Consider the following 14,796-nt stretch of genomic DNA (forward strand, 5'->3'; position numbering starts at 1 on the left):
CGGTCTGGCTCAGTAGCTCCGAAGTAATAAGAGGAGGGGCCGGCAGCCTCCTGGAGACAAATACAGTTTCAGAGACTAAACCTACCTCTCCAAGGATGGAGATTTCATTCAGATGTTTGAGAATTCACATACACCACATTAGAATAACAAGACTTAAAGGTAGAAACCTCACACTTCCCCTCATACCTGCCCTACTGCCCGATCAGATTCCAGACATCGCATCACTGCCATTACCATTTTGCGAAATAGAGGCCCGTAGTCACTAATCACACTGGCAACTGCAGGTGTCATAAAAACGCACCACGACTTTTCTGTTAAAATACGTCTCTTTTTCTCTGGCTACCTTTCTCCAGTTAGTTCAATACTTTAAAGGCTGCAATATCATGCAAATAATTTTATTTCACATAGTTTTTATTTTTTTAAGTTATAAAAAGTCTCCAGGAGATGGTGAGTTTTATTTTGTCTTGTCTGGATAGAGGTTTGATTTGCTCTTGAATGTTCCAGAGTGGAGAGAGACTCAGAGAAAGCACAGGATGTAGAGGTCTATTCGATATACGTTCTCCCTCCTTTTCATCTTCAGCATCAGTGATGAGAGCAGCATACTTGCTTGCAGAACTGAACTTGGAGGCTGGATTTTTTCCAAGTTTCTTTGGCTCAGGTGCAGATCAGTAGTCTTGATCCTTTTTGCCTTCTTTACTATCCGACTCTTTCCAGTGACCTGTGTTCCCCTCATCTCTTGGACCATGGCTTTCTTTTCATCCACTTTATTTTCATCTGTTTTCCTTGCTGGCGGGGCCGGAACAGCTTTCTCCCCCCATTTGTAGGGGATTGCTGCTCTGTCTTAGCTCTGAGGTGAAGCAGGAAAGTTAGAATTTTGCTTCACCCAAGCATTCTCCTTGGGTGGAGGGGCTGGCATTACATTCAGAGACTGTTCAAGTTTGGGAGGTTTAGACGTTGGAAAGTGAGTCTTCCCCCTTATTGAATGTTTCATTTTCTAGAGATGCCTTACTCTTTCTCCTGTGAGCATTTCTGCCAGATGTGGCTGAGGTCCCAGTCTGTGATAACTCACTTCCTGTCTTTGGCTGCTTCTGTTCCTGAGTTTCTTCACTTAACCAGCTTGAGTGTCTCTCCTGAGACTGTTGTTCTAGCTTTGGCTTATCCAGCTGACACTGCAATTTCTCCTGTTCCTTTGTAGCTGCTCCTATACTTTCCCTTCTCTAGCAGCTGTGGCAGCGGGCTTTGCACCTCCAAAGGTAGAGGCTGCTTGACTGGACTGGGAGGTGCTGGCAGAAGAATCCTTGGAGTGATCTGAGGCTTTAGATTCAGTTTTCGTCTTTGGTGGGGGACCTCTATCATCATGTCTATAATCATCCCAAGAGTAATCACTCTGGAGCTCCTGATCAATTATCGCATCTGTCATATCTGTCTTCAAAGCAGTCCCCGCCTCCTCTGTAGTCATAATCCCTATGGTATCCACTCCCAAATGTTCTCCTGCTGCTGCTTATCCTGGAGTCAAAGCCTCTATTGTAGTCTCTGCTGCCTCTGTCATCATAGCGATCCTGGCCCCCGTATTGATTCATATCACAGCTCAGGGCATCACGATAACAGTCGGTATACTCATCACTGTCCCGATACCCATCATGGTATCAGTCTGAATCACGATGATCTTGATACTTGTCTCCAAAGCTATCATCACCTCTTCTAGGTGGGTATTCGTCAAAGCTGTCTATGGTAGGACTGGCTCTCTAGTCTGTATTTGTTTTGTCAGAATTCCAATTTCTATCTCAGTCAAAAGAATGATCAACCCTGTCTGTATCCTGTGCTTGATCAGCAATGTCCACTTGAATTCTCCTCTTACCCGGAGACTCTTCACTGAGGCTCAGGGCACCGAACAAAGAATTCAGGTCCTTAAACTCAGCATATCCAGCACCTTTCAGCTTCTCCATATTTCAAGGTTCACATGGTAAATGCACTGCACTGATATTTAATCTTCTAAAGAATTTCTTAATGGAGTCTGTCACATCATAGAGCAGGTTCCTTAGAAAGGCATAGTAGGGTGGCAATTTGGGAAGATGTCTCCTGTCAATATTGGGTTTCTGAGCAGCCTGTGAAGAAGTGGGCAAGACGGAACAGTCAACTGGAGGTGCCCTGTACATATCATCATCATTATTGTGTCAGGTGGTTGGAACATCTCCTTCCAGGTCATCTGTTTCATCAGCCCGGCTGACTGGTTTGGAGAGGTGCTTCCTCCACCAGTCCTTCTATCCTCAGCCCAAAAGTCTGTTAGAAAGATAGTCTTCCCCTTCTTTTTCTTTCCTTTTTTTTTTTTTTCGCTGAGGCCACCATCTTGGGAGAGGGAGAGAGGACCTAAAACATTTTTGCTTGAATTGACAGAAGAGTTTTCTGTGGTTCTTATCACCTTATGCCTACTGACGCACTTATTCCTCACGATAAGCTTCTCGCCTTTCTCCTCCCAGCACTTGTTCTAACATGCTCAGTGGATTCTTCGTGTCAGCCTTCCCTGCCGAATGTGTGCTCTCCAGGGCCCCCACCAGGGACGTCTTCTTGTTGTCCAACAGATGTCTACACCCAGGAGTGAGGCTGGGTTCATCCCTGTGACACAGGAGCACACACACCAGAAGGTTGGACTCCCTCCACGGAAGACTGGCCTCCAGTGGGCTGTCCTGCTGACCTGGGGTGAACATGTGTCTCCTCGCCACACCCCTGGAAGGCCCACTGAACAGTGGTCCTGTGCATAGTGAGAAATGTCCACCCACTTTTCAGGGTGGACAGGAGATGGAGAAGGATGGTTGTCTTGGCCAGGCTGTGGGTCCATGGAGTGGGCAGAGTCTCTTGCAGAACTATTGGTGCCCCAGCCCTTGAAGAGGAGTGGGGTAGGGTAAAAATGGGGCTGGATCACAGTCCTGTCTCTGCCCTGACACCGCGGAGCAGGGCACTAGCCCTGAACTCTTTTCTTCTGCAGACAGCCAGTTTTTTCTCCAGAAAATCTATCCCAGTGTCCCCAGGCTCCATGGAAGGCCTGAGAGAGGCGAGAACGAAAACAGAGCCCCGTACCCCATCTTGCCCCCAGAATTCGGGCAGCTGGGGTTCCCGGAATGGTCCAGGGCTTGATGGAAGGCTGAGGGGACTAAATGGACAAGCTTATTTTAAGTGGAAGTAATTCCAGAAGCAATAGCTAGAAGAAGGGAGAAGGCAGGGAAATTCTAGGGGCAACGGTTTCATGCCTGTCTCCACTTCCGCCTGTAGCTTTTGTTAGTCACATCCTTGCCCGATCCCCACCGCTCCCACACTGTACCTGTCTGCAAAGCCCCACCTCGGGCACTTTCACTGGAGAGCAGCACAGCTGGACTGAGTAGGGAGGGCAGTCCTGTGTCCTCAGTGAAGTGCTTTTGCGGTCCTCACACCTTCTACAGCCTTCCTCCTTCCTCCCATACCTGATTGGCAGGCAGCTTTATATGAGCAGAGAATGTGGAAAACACGGCCTTCATCTATTCACCTGGAAGCATCCACCCTCTCTCCTGGGCCCACAGTCCGCCCCAAGGTCTGCTTTACTCCTGTCTTCCCAGGAGTTCTATTCCTGCCATCGCCCATGCTGCTCTTTCATTTTTATTCATAAACATGAATCTCCCACAAGCCTCCCCTGACCACACAGACTCCTCAGTGACGGCCCACTTCTCCCCAACGCCAGACAGCAACACTTCAAAATTTGCCTTTGCTTTGCAATCTCATGTGCCATTTCCTTTTTCAAAATTTTACTGGAATTTTTATTGTGCAAATTTCAACTTATTCTTTTAAGTGTACAAAAGTCATCCGATGTCTATGAATGTTTTAAAAACACTAAATGCCAACGCACTGACCGCTGAGCTCAAAGAGGCAGCCACTCGCATGCCTTCTGAGTAACCAGGAGCTGCATTTCCAGTTTGTGATGAACTTGCTTTTCTCTGCGGTTTCACCACACGCATCTACATCCCTGGAGAACATAGTTATTGCTGATGTTTGCATGGTTTTGAACATTATATAGTTGGGATCATACTGTGTTCTGTTGAGACCCACCGTGTTGGTTGAAATGGGAACGATTCCTGTTGATTTGTGTGGTTCATTCTACATATGCTCTCCTTCTTGCCTCGAGGACATTTGGTCGGTTGCCTGGTTGCCTCTTTGTTTTGTTGATGGTTTCTTTTGCTGTGCTTTTTAGTTTGATGTAGTTCCATTCATTTATTTTTGCTTTTACTTCCCTTGACTTTGAGGTTCAATTCATAAAATCCTCTCCAAGACCAAGGCCCATAAGTTCAGTACCTTTGTTTTGTTTTAGAAGAGTTCTTAATTTTGATGTAGTCAAATGTATTATTTTCCTCTGTGGTTAGGGCTTTTTGTGTCTTATTTAAGAAAGCCTTCCCTGACCCAAAGTTATAAATTATCTTCCAGAATCTTAGTTTTGTTTTTTACATTTAGGTCTATACAGTGCTGTCCAAGAGAAATATAATGTGAGCTAGATTTTGCTTATCATGGTTGTCATCAATTCAAATGCAGCCAAGAAATTGAGAAGGCTGAGATTCGGAAGGGCAGCAATAGAAGACGTAGGAACAATCACTAGGAGCAGACATGTGTCATTAGAGACCAAGGACAAGATCACCCGCAGCCTCGTGTTCCCAATTACCATGTATGGATGTGAAAGTTGGACAGTGAAGAAGGCCGATAGGAAAAAAGTTGATTCATTTGAAATATGGAGAGCTCTACGGGTACCCCTTGGGTTGCCAGAAAGATGAACGACTGGGTCCTAGAGCAAATTGAGCCCAAACGTCGCTGGAGGCAAAAATGATAAAACTGAAACCGTCCTGCTTAGGGCAGGCACATCACGAGAAGGCAGCATTCTCAGGAAAGACAATACTGGGACAAAAAGAAGGCAGCGGGCCAAGAGGAAGACTAAGTGCAAGATGGACTCACTGTAAAATAAGCCACTGGCATGAGTCTACAGGAGCCGAACGGAGCTGCTGAGGATGAAACACTGTGGACATCATTCATTCATAGGTTGTCAGGCGTCAGAGCCAACTCAGTGGTAACGTAACATACACGTACATGTGTAATTTAAATTTACCTGGCGGCCAGGTAAAAGTAAAAAAACCAAACCAGGTGAAATCAATTTTCTATTATTTCTTTAACCTATTAGACACAAAATGTTGTCTCAACACATAACCACCATAAAAATTATTAGGGATATATTTTACGTTCTTTATTTTCATAGCAAGTCTTCAAAATCTGGCATGTATATCTCGATTCAGGTGCTAGATTTTCATCAGAAATGATCAGTATCTAGATTTCATGAAATTTATAGTTGAAATGGTAGGTTCACGTACCCACAGGCTCTTAATATACACAGTTTTCCGGTAACTGCACCGAGGCCTTGCTTGCTCTGGAAACGCACGGCCCTGGGGTCCTGTCCCAGCTATTTCCTTCTGAGCACTCACAGGCTGCCGTTGCGCCTGCCTTCTCACCACTACTGCTCTCAACAGTTCCAGAGATAAGTATCTAACATATATCTGAATAAATAACAATCAGTAGAACTCAGACTTTTCTCCTTGGATAACCCCACTGCTCTCTATAGAATGAAGCCGTTGGAAAAGGGTGGTGTCCCCCATTCTTCTCAGAGGTCGAGAGGCAAAGGATTCACTTCTGATCCCACCTCCCCTCTGCGCAAGTCAAACGGAAACCTGAGGACGGCTTCTCACCGGCTAGCACGCCAATCTCACACTCACTCTTGTGCTCACCCGGCTCTCTCCACTCAGTCCTGACTTCCCCAGGGCTGCTTTTTAGTTATGCCAAAGGCAGCTGGGCTCACTTGAGTTCCTGGGTCATATAATTGTTTGCTTTGGGTTACTTTCAACCTGATGAGGACCTTTCTAGAACCATAGAAAGCCTTACCAGGACCAAGAAAGAATGGAACTGGCTCCTGCTGATTGGAAACCTGCAGGATGAAGAGGAACAGGTGCCCCCTTCTCCGCGGTCTAGCCTCACTGCTCACCCCAACTTCCAGGCCCAAAGCCCCTCCTCTGCTCCTGTCCACTCTGCAAGGCCGAGGGCATTCCAGTTCCTCCATGAAGCATACCAACAGTCTGGTCTCTCCCTCTTGGCTGCCTTGTTCCACAGCCTTATATGCTTTGCTCTCCTTTGCTACTGGACTCTGAGCTCATTTGCCAACCAGCAGGAGGCTGGCAGAGCACAAATGCTACACGACTCCCACCCCTGCCTGGCTGTGCAGGCCAGGGTTCACTGAAGTTGCAAAGTACCTTTGTAATGTGTGATAAACTTAAAGCAGAAATGTAAAAATGTTCATGCCTCAAGGAGTAAAATGTTCTCATAGAAAGCAGGAAAAAGACACAGACGACAAAAGTGGTTCTCTAGGTAGTGTGATAATGGCAGTGTTCCCACAGACGAGCCAGCCCCTGAGCACAGGTCTGGAAGGTGAGAGGCTATGGGCTGCCGCCACTTTTCAGCCTATCTACGGATGACCTATCTATCGAACAGTTGGCATAAATTTCCTCAAAATAACATCAAAATTATTTGCTAAGTCATTTCCCAGTGAGATATATAGTTTTAAATGGCGTGATTGGTGAGTTTTTCTACCCCTGGCAAAATGATAATGATTTAACTGAACAAGTTTAATAAAATGTAAAAGAACTATGACTTTCTATCTCCACTTCCTATCTAGCAATCAGAGTATGTGCATCACTTTTAGCCATGACCAAGGACCAACGTTAGGGCTTATGTGCTCACCTGACACAACGTAGGCCTTAGCTAGGAGGGGTGTTGTAAAAGGATGTGTTCAGGATTCTACTCTTTTGTACCACTGGCTAGAGACCTTTATAGCCTGATGTCCCTGGGTTCTTCCAGCATGTCAGGGAAAAGCAGCCCTGGATAGCTGGCATAACCATCAGGAAGTCTCACTGAATGGTCCTGAGAGGCTGGCACAGAGTGGAGCAGACCCACGGCCCCCACTTTGGTGCTCAAAGTGAAGGCTCTCAAAGCGGGTGGAGGGCATGTGGCCCTAGAAAAATTTGGCCCTAGACAAAGAAGGGCTGGGCAGGGGGCAGAACAGGTTTTGTAAACTTACCAGTGTATGAGTACCAGCACTTTGTTTTCTACCGAACTATACAATACCACCCAGATATGATCACTGGTGCTTCCATTGATGGGCTCATCCAATTAAACTCATCTAATACACAGGGTGAGAGCTCGGCCCTGCCTGGCCATTCCCTCGGGTGCTTTCTAGGATCCCAGAGACGGGGCGGGTCATCAGGTCTCCTGTTCACCTGAGCAATAGATCTCACAGAGCCCGTCTCAGTGGCAATGTGGCCAGAAGCCACGCACTGGGTAAAATACAGTCTAGTAGCACATTATTAAAATAAAGCGAAATGTAAAAATATGGATTAAATTTCTGAGACAGTTTTATTTCTTCCTTGCCCTGAGGAGAAAAAACACTGCAGTGTTAGGTGGGAGCCTGCCCCTTCCCATCCTGGTGAAGGTGGGCCTTTAAGGCTGAGGGGCCCTAGCCCGGGGGCTCCCGCAGACTCTGGCAGGTGGCGGGAGGGGGCTTCATGTCACAGTAGCTGAAGATGCAGCCATCCAGCACATCTCCCTGAGAGACGCCATCGAGGCAGGGATCCTTGAAAGTTCTGGTGTTGTCCCACATGCCTTTCCTCTCCAGTGTAGCTTGGAGAAGTTCTCGAATTCTTTGGTTTTCCTTGGAGGTAGACTCCCAAACAACTTCAAGCTCACTTTCCACCTCTCTGAGAGAAATAAAATAACAAAAGTTTAAAATAGCATAATTAAAAAAGATTTATAGACCCCTTATCAATCCTAAAGTAGAAAGAACTCAAATGGAAGGGTGCTTAACATCAGCGAACAGAGCCTTTTGTGCTTAGGTTCTGAGGTGAAGATTCCCAGTGATGAATGAAGCACCAAGGTGCCTTGGAAATGGAAAAAAATACTAAGGCACAGGTAGAAACAATTTCTTACCCTTTCTCTCTAAGTTCTGCCTTTTCATTTATTTTGGCATCGATGCATATATCCTTTTGTTTCTCTATAGAATTAACATGTATAAGAATAAAATACAATAACTGCAGTGGTTGACCTATACACAATGGCCTGGCCATGGGCACCCACTTGGCATGGGCCCTGCAGGCCTCTCCTGTGACCCTTCTGCTTGCCCGCACTGGTCAATGCTCAGGCACTTTTCCCAGGCATCTATCCATAAAGCCACTGATGGGCCCAGACATGAAGAGTTAGTAAGGGGGTACGGAGATCGTCGGGGAGTGGGACTCATATCCGAGGACACAGAGAAGACTGGCCTAGACCATGTGCCAGGAGGGTGAGTTCATGTTCTCAGAGGGAACCAAGGCTAATGAGGGAAAGAAAAGACAGCAAAGCAGTTCTTTTTGAGTAACGACTCTGTGACAGGCATCATATGGGGTGATAAGGAAACAGACAAAAGTATCCATGTCCTCACGGGGCTACTGGGGGAACAGACCAGGATACCAGTCCCCACCTCATAGGATGATGAGCCTCATGGAGGAGTGTGAGGGAGAGAACAGCAAGCCTCATTGTGGGAGGAGGAGCAGGCCTTGTGCAGGGTTGGGGAGGTGAGCTCCTTCAAAGACACTGCCAGATGTTTATGAAAATGTTAGAAACTGAATTACCAGGTGGACTTAGCACTACTGTTTAAAGAGAACACAGATTCAGGGAGGCCAGTGACATGCTCACATGTCCAGTATTCACTTTTCTTGTGAACTGTTGTTTCCTTCCAAGGCTCATGATGCTGAGTGTTGGGCACTATTTAGTTAAACTATGTCTAAACAAATTTCTAGCACAAAAACACCTAGGTATTTGATAAATTACAGCAATTATGATAAATGTATGGCTAAACTCAAAGAATAAGGAATCTCTAAGGACAGAAAAAAAATGAAGATTGAACTGAAACCACAGAGTTAGATAAACAAAATGTTGGTATTGTTTTGAAGACAAAATCTCATAACAGAAACCCAAATTTTTTTAAAATGGAGATTAGGTCTTGGGCCCATACAAACTAGGTGTGACAGAAAACCCCAAACTCTCTCATATCCCTATTTCTTCTCTTCTTCCTAGATACACTCTGAACTATGTATTCCAGAATTAGGCAGAGAAGTGGAGGCACATAAAGAATGGTTGAGTGGAAAATCTGCCAGTCTTCAAAAGAAAACTGCTCTGAGAGGCTAGGAGTTGCCTGTTCTCAAAATCATCTGGAGTTGAAATCTACATTGTTCTACATGATTGGGCATCCCCAGATGCTGACTAGAATGAACCAAGAGTACAAAGCCATTTTTGAAACAATCAGGCAAAAATACAATAGATGGGTTAAACAGTACATTGAACCCAGCTGAAGAGAGGATTAGTAAACTGGAATATTGAGCAGAGAAAGTCACCCAAAATGCAGTTCGGAAAAATATATGATATTAATAAGATATATATTAGAAATGTAACAATGGCATTATTTTAAATGTCCTTTTTTATTTTTAAAGAAAGTATTATTATAGTCTATTTTTAAAAATTATTAATAAAATTAAAGTGGCTCCAGGTTAGAAATATTCTCTGGAACCAAAGAGAAGCAAATGCATATCTCTGAGATCGAGATCCCCAATCTGGACCCTAAGGATTCCACAGAATAAATTCAACCATATGTGATTTCATCATTTAGTCATAGATAGAATATAAAATAAGTATGAATGAAATGATAAAAGAATTTTAATTATTATTAAAAATAAGCAAAGAACAAGAATTTATTTTAGAAATGATTAGGTAGAGTTTAAAAAGAACCAAACAGAAGTTCTTAAAATGAAATATACAGTTATTAAAAAAAAATCTTAGTGGCTGGTTAAATAGTACATTAACGTAACTGAAGAGAGAATTAGTAAACAGGAATATTGAACAGAAGAAATTATATAGAATGTAGACCAGAAAAACAAGGAGAGGGAAGATTTAAAAAGTAAGGCACATGAAAGATTTAATAAGAAGGTCTAACATACATTTAATCTGTATTCTCTGTAAGAGAATTTAGAAAGAATAGGAAATGACTTATTTTAAGAGATGACTGAGATTTTTTTAGACGAATGAAAGACACAAAACCAGAGATATAACTTATACAAAGTAGATGAGTAAAAAATTCAGTTAAACACATAACAATGAAACTGTAGAATACTAGATATAGATCTTAAGAGGCAAGGGAAAAGACAGATGAAGACATCTAACAGTAACAGTGAAACAGAGAAGACAATGGAATATGCTGAGAAAAAGCCTGTCAAGGTAGAATTCTGTACCCAGCAAAAACATCTTACAAGAATGAGGACAAAATGCAGATGTTTTCAGATACACAAAAACTAGGAAAGCTTACTCTCACTAAAGAAATGTCTAAAGAATGTACTTTAGGAAGAAGGAAACTAATCTGAGAAATAATGTCTGAGATGCAAGAAAGAATATGTTAAAAGATAAGCAGGAATATTAAACTTTTGAGTTTTTTGAGCGAAAATCAATTTGAATCTGGCAGCATCCAATCTAGCAGATAAAAAGGAGCTCCAAGAAGCTGTATAAAACGAAAGGCTTTTATGGGCAAAAGAAGTAGGAACAAGAAAGTTATATGAGGCAAAAATAGTAGGCTGGTTATCACCAGGTTACTCTTTTAGGGGATGGCAGGGGTCTATCAGACAGATTACCAAACTAGTGCAGATCAGGTGAGTCCTGATTGACTGGTTTAAGATTCCATTTCTGGGAGAGTCAAAATTGTAAATTAAATCTCAGTCTGATTAGCATAAATATTCCATTTTGGGCCTGTTGTCTTGTTTTTAACAACTAGTAAAAAAAGAAATTGGCAAACTGCGGGTAAATCAAAATAAACAACTATATAAAACTAGTAACATTTAATTTGGGGGTGTTAAAAATAATGACATAAAATAGATCTTTGTTTTTCACTTCCATATACTTCTATATCTAATGACACTAGACAATAAAACATATAAACTGAGGGAGGAATAATTAGATTAAAGCATTAGATCATACATTTGGGGCAGAAATATAGAGATGCTGATTAAATTTATATTTTTAATGTTAAATATCCATGGTGAAATTTCAAGGGTAACCACTAAAAAAAAAACAGAAATAGAACATATAACTTTCAAACCAAGGGCAAAAGGTGGAATGGGGAGAAATCTAAAAAAAAAGTTCCATTCTATTAATGCAATTCTAAACTTCCTATCTGGCAAGAAACTTAGTATTAGCCCAACTTTTTACAAAATGACTCTTCACAGTGGTAAGAACTTCTGTGACTACAGAAACCATGTTAGATATGACTTCATTTTGCCTGGCATTAAGAAGCACCTGGTTGATGAAAAACAAAATGGATGACTGCATTCCATATGGCATCGAATACATGGACCCTACTATAACTTGAAGAAAATCACATCCGAGCTGGGATGTTATGTACAGTATGGTGACTATGGATAACAATACTGTATTGTGTACTAGAAGGTGGCTAAGAGAATAGATCTTAAATGTTCTCACCATAACTGCTTGGGGAAAAATTTAAAAAGAAAATGATTGAGAAAATAAAAATTAAGACCAATGCTAAATACAGATAAAACTACAATACAAAAGCAAAAATAAGCAATCGAACAAAGAAAACAGATCCAGAAAATCCTAGCAAACATTCAAAAAACAAAGAGACGATATGATGCTGGGGCAGCTCTACCTTTTCTGCTGCAGTGCCTCGTCCAGGACATCCTGCTTGTCCTGCAGCATCTGATGGAGGTGCCTCATCTCCTGCTGGTACTGAGCTGTCTTGTTAGCAAAGTCCTCCTGCTGCTCTGCCAGACGGTGACTAATGTTACCCAGCTTCAGTGCTGACTGCTTCTTGTACCCCTGGAGGAGGAGAAGGTACTCTGTGAGTGAGGGGATGCTGCTTGTTGCCTAGGTCAATGGCTTCCTGGATGCATTCCCTACCCAATTCCTTGGGCTGTCAGAGTTATCCCTGGATAGGTCTGATCTGGGAAGGCATGTCTGGATTATAAAAGTCACATAAAGTAATAAAAGAATTTCAAGTACAATAAAACCAAATTTAATTTGTATCATGTCTCGTTTTTTATATATTATAAATAAAATTAAAATAGAAGGACCTGGCAAGATCTGTCATACTCTTCTGTTAGTAAAGAAGTGACTGACATAAAACACTAATTCATTCATTTTCCTATGTACATTTTTATTGTATAGTGTTTAAGGTTATGAATTCCCCTCTGAGCCTTTCTAAAACTGTTGTCACATAGATTCTGATTTATAGTTCATACAGATTCAATTCTCTTGAGAAATTATGATATTCTTGAAGTGGATCTAAGATGGCAGCATAAAACTCTGAGCTTGCCCCCTCTGAAGAACACACTGAATTTACATCTATATTTAAAGCAATTCTTCCTGAGAGAAAACTGAGAGCCAATTGGGCAGCTTCTGCACAACAAACAAGAAGGACTGTAGAAAGAAGGCTGGGGAACTGTGAGGGCTCCTTCGGAGCTAAGACAATTCTCCAGGACCAAAGGAACTGGTGAGCGCCATTACTTATATTTCCTCTGCACCTGAACAGCAGGCAGGAGCTCCTATCCAGTTCTCTGGATGAACTGCAGGGCCACTGTAGCATGTACCCAGCCATCCCTCTTGGAACTAGATCCAGCAGGAACAGGAGAACACCGCAGTGTGCACAAATGGGGTCCCTCCACATGGACATTGATCTAGCGGGTGCATCAGGATGCTGCTGCTGTATGCACCTACTGGGCTTCATGTGCATGTGAGACCTCTGATCAGAGAGAGTGAAGAACTAGCAAAATGCTATAGTAATCCGCATGCCAGGCTATCCCATCGAGAAAGGGTGCAGAGATAGTGGGGTACTCCTGCACGTGCACGTGGGGCTGCCCTATCCAGACTTGGTTCAGGCAACAGAAGATTAAAACAACAGGGTGCTCTGGATGCGTACAGGGCAGCCCTGCTGGAGCAAAAGGGCAAGGAAGCACATACGAACCAGGCTGGCCTGCCTAGAACCCACTCCTTCTGGCCAAGCAGCTTATCAGGTATGCCATGTGCCTTCCTGACTACAACTGGCCTACCAAAAACGTCTGGCACACAGACTGGGAGACATATCTGTTTCGGTTAAACCATAGGAACAAACAGAGAAAGCCAAACAAAATGGTGAGACAGAAGTATATGCCCCAAATGAAGGAATAAGAAAAACCCCCAGAGAAAAACTCTAATGAAATGGACAGAACTCATTTGCCTGATAAAGAATTCAAAGAAACAGTTGAATGGATGCTCAACAAACTTGAGAGTAGAATAAAGGAACTCAGAGAGCACTTCGTTTAGAAAATGTAATAAAGAATCAACCACAGATGAAAACAATAACTGAAATGAATAAAAATTAGAAAGAACTGAAAGTAGATTAGTTAATATAGAAGAATAGATTAGCAACCTGGAAGACAGAATAGTGGAAATTGCTCAATCAGAACAGCAGAATGAAAAAAGACTTAAAAAATGAGGATAGTATTAAGTGCTCTAACATCTGGGATAATATTAAATGCTCTAACATCTGGGATAATATTAAGTGCTCTAACATCTGCATCATAGGGATTTCAGAGAGAGAAGAGTGAGTAAAAAGGGCAAAAAGTACATTTGAATAAATAATGGCTGAAAACTTTCTTAATCTGGAGAAGGAAACAGACATCCAGGCCAGAAAGCGCAAAGTTCCAAAAAAAATGAACCCAAAGAGACCCACACCAAGACATACTGTAATTGAAACAGCAAAAGTTAAGGATAAAGGCAAGACAACAACAAGGAAACAAGTCACAATAAGGGAAACCCCATGAGGTTATCTACTGATTTCTCAGAAGCAACTTTATAGGCCAGAAGGGAGAGGCAGGAAATATTTACAATGCTAAAAGAAAAAAAAAAAAACCTATATTCTAGAATATTATATCTGGCAAGGTTATCATTCAGAATTGAAGGAGAGATAAAGAGTTTCTCAGAAAAGCAAAAATTAGAGGAGTTCACCACCACTAATCTAACTTTACAAAAAGTGTTAAAGGATCTTCTTGAGGCACAAAATAAAAGGCTCTAACCAGAAATGAGAAAATACTAGAAGGAAAAAAAAATCTCACCAATAAAGGCAAATATATAATAATCACAGTGAATCAAGAAAAGCTAATATGAAGGTTGAAAGACAAAAGTAGCAAAATTAACTATAACTGCAATAAATAGGGGGTACATAAAATAGAAAGATAAAAAACATAATGTTCAAAATATAGAGTATAGTGTTTTTAGAATGTATTTGAATTTTCACACATATCAGCTTAAAATAGACTGCTATAGATATAGATGGATATATACGAACCTCACAGTAACCAAAACCCAAAAACCTACAAAAAATACACAAAAAATAAAGAGAAAGGAACCCAATCAAAACACAAATGAAAACCAGCAAATCAAAAGAAAAGAGATCAAGAGAAGAAAGGAATAGAGAAGAACAAAGCAACCAAAACCAGCAAAATGGCAATAACTACATACCTATCAATAATTACTTTAAATGTAAATGGACAATATGCTTCAACCAAAAGACACGGAATGGCAGAATAGATAAACAAGCAAGACTCATTTATATGCTTTCTACAAGATACTCACTTCGGTTCGAAAGACACATACAGACTAAAAGTGAAGGGATGA

General features: G+C 42.2%; 1 protein-coding gene and 1 pseudogene across 1 annotated transcript in view; both read right to left on the reverse strand.

Moving 5' to 3' along the window:
* Window positions 1-419: 419 nt before the first annotated feature.
* On the reverse strand, window positions 420-2,705 carry LOC102894462 (annotated as a pseudogene).
* A 4,736-nt stretch (window positions 2,706-7,441) lies between these two features.
* Window positions 7,442-14,796, reverse strand: part of CEP89 (centrosomal protein 89) — a 74,371-nt gene continuing 67,016 nt past the window's right edge. The window contains exons 18-19 of the mRNA XM_006926779.3: window positions 11,792-11,961; window positions 7,442-7,805 (exon numbers count right to left, since the gene is read on the reverse strand). Coding sequence (XP_006926841.1) covers window positions 7,565-7,805; window positions 11,792-11,961 — 411 coding nt within the window. The 3' untranslated portion in view covers window positions 7,442-7,564. The remainder of the gene's footprint in view (window positions 7,806-11,791; window positions 11,962-14,796) is intronic.

Source organism: Pteropus alecto, unplaced genomic scaffold (genome assembly GCF_000325575.1).
Source record: "Pteropus alecto unplaced genomic scaffold, ASM32557v1 scaffold7, whole genome shotgun sequence".
Classification (NCBI taxonomy): Eukaryota; Metazoa; Chordata; class Mammalia; order Chiroptera; family Pteropodidae; genus Pteropus; species Pteropus alecto.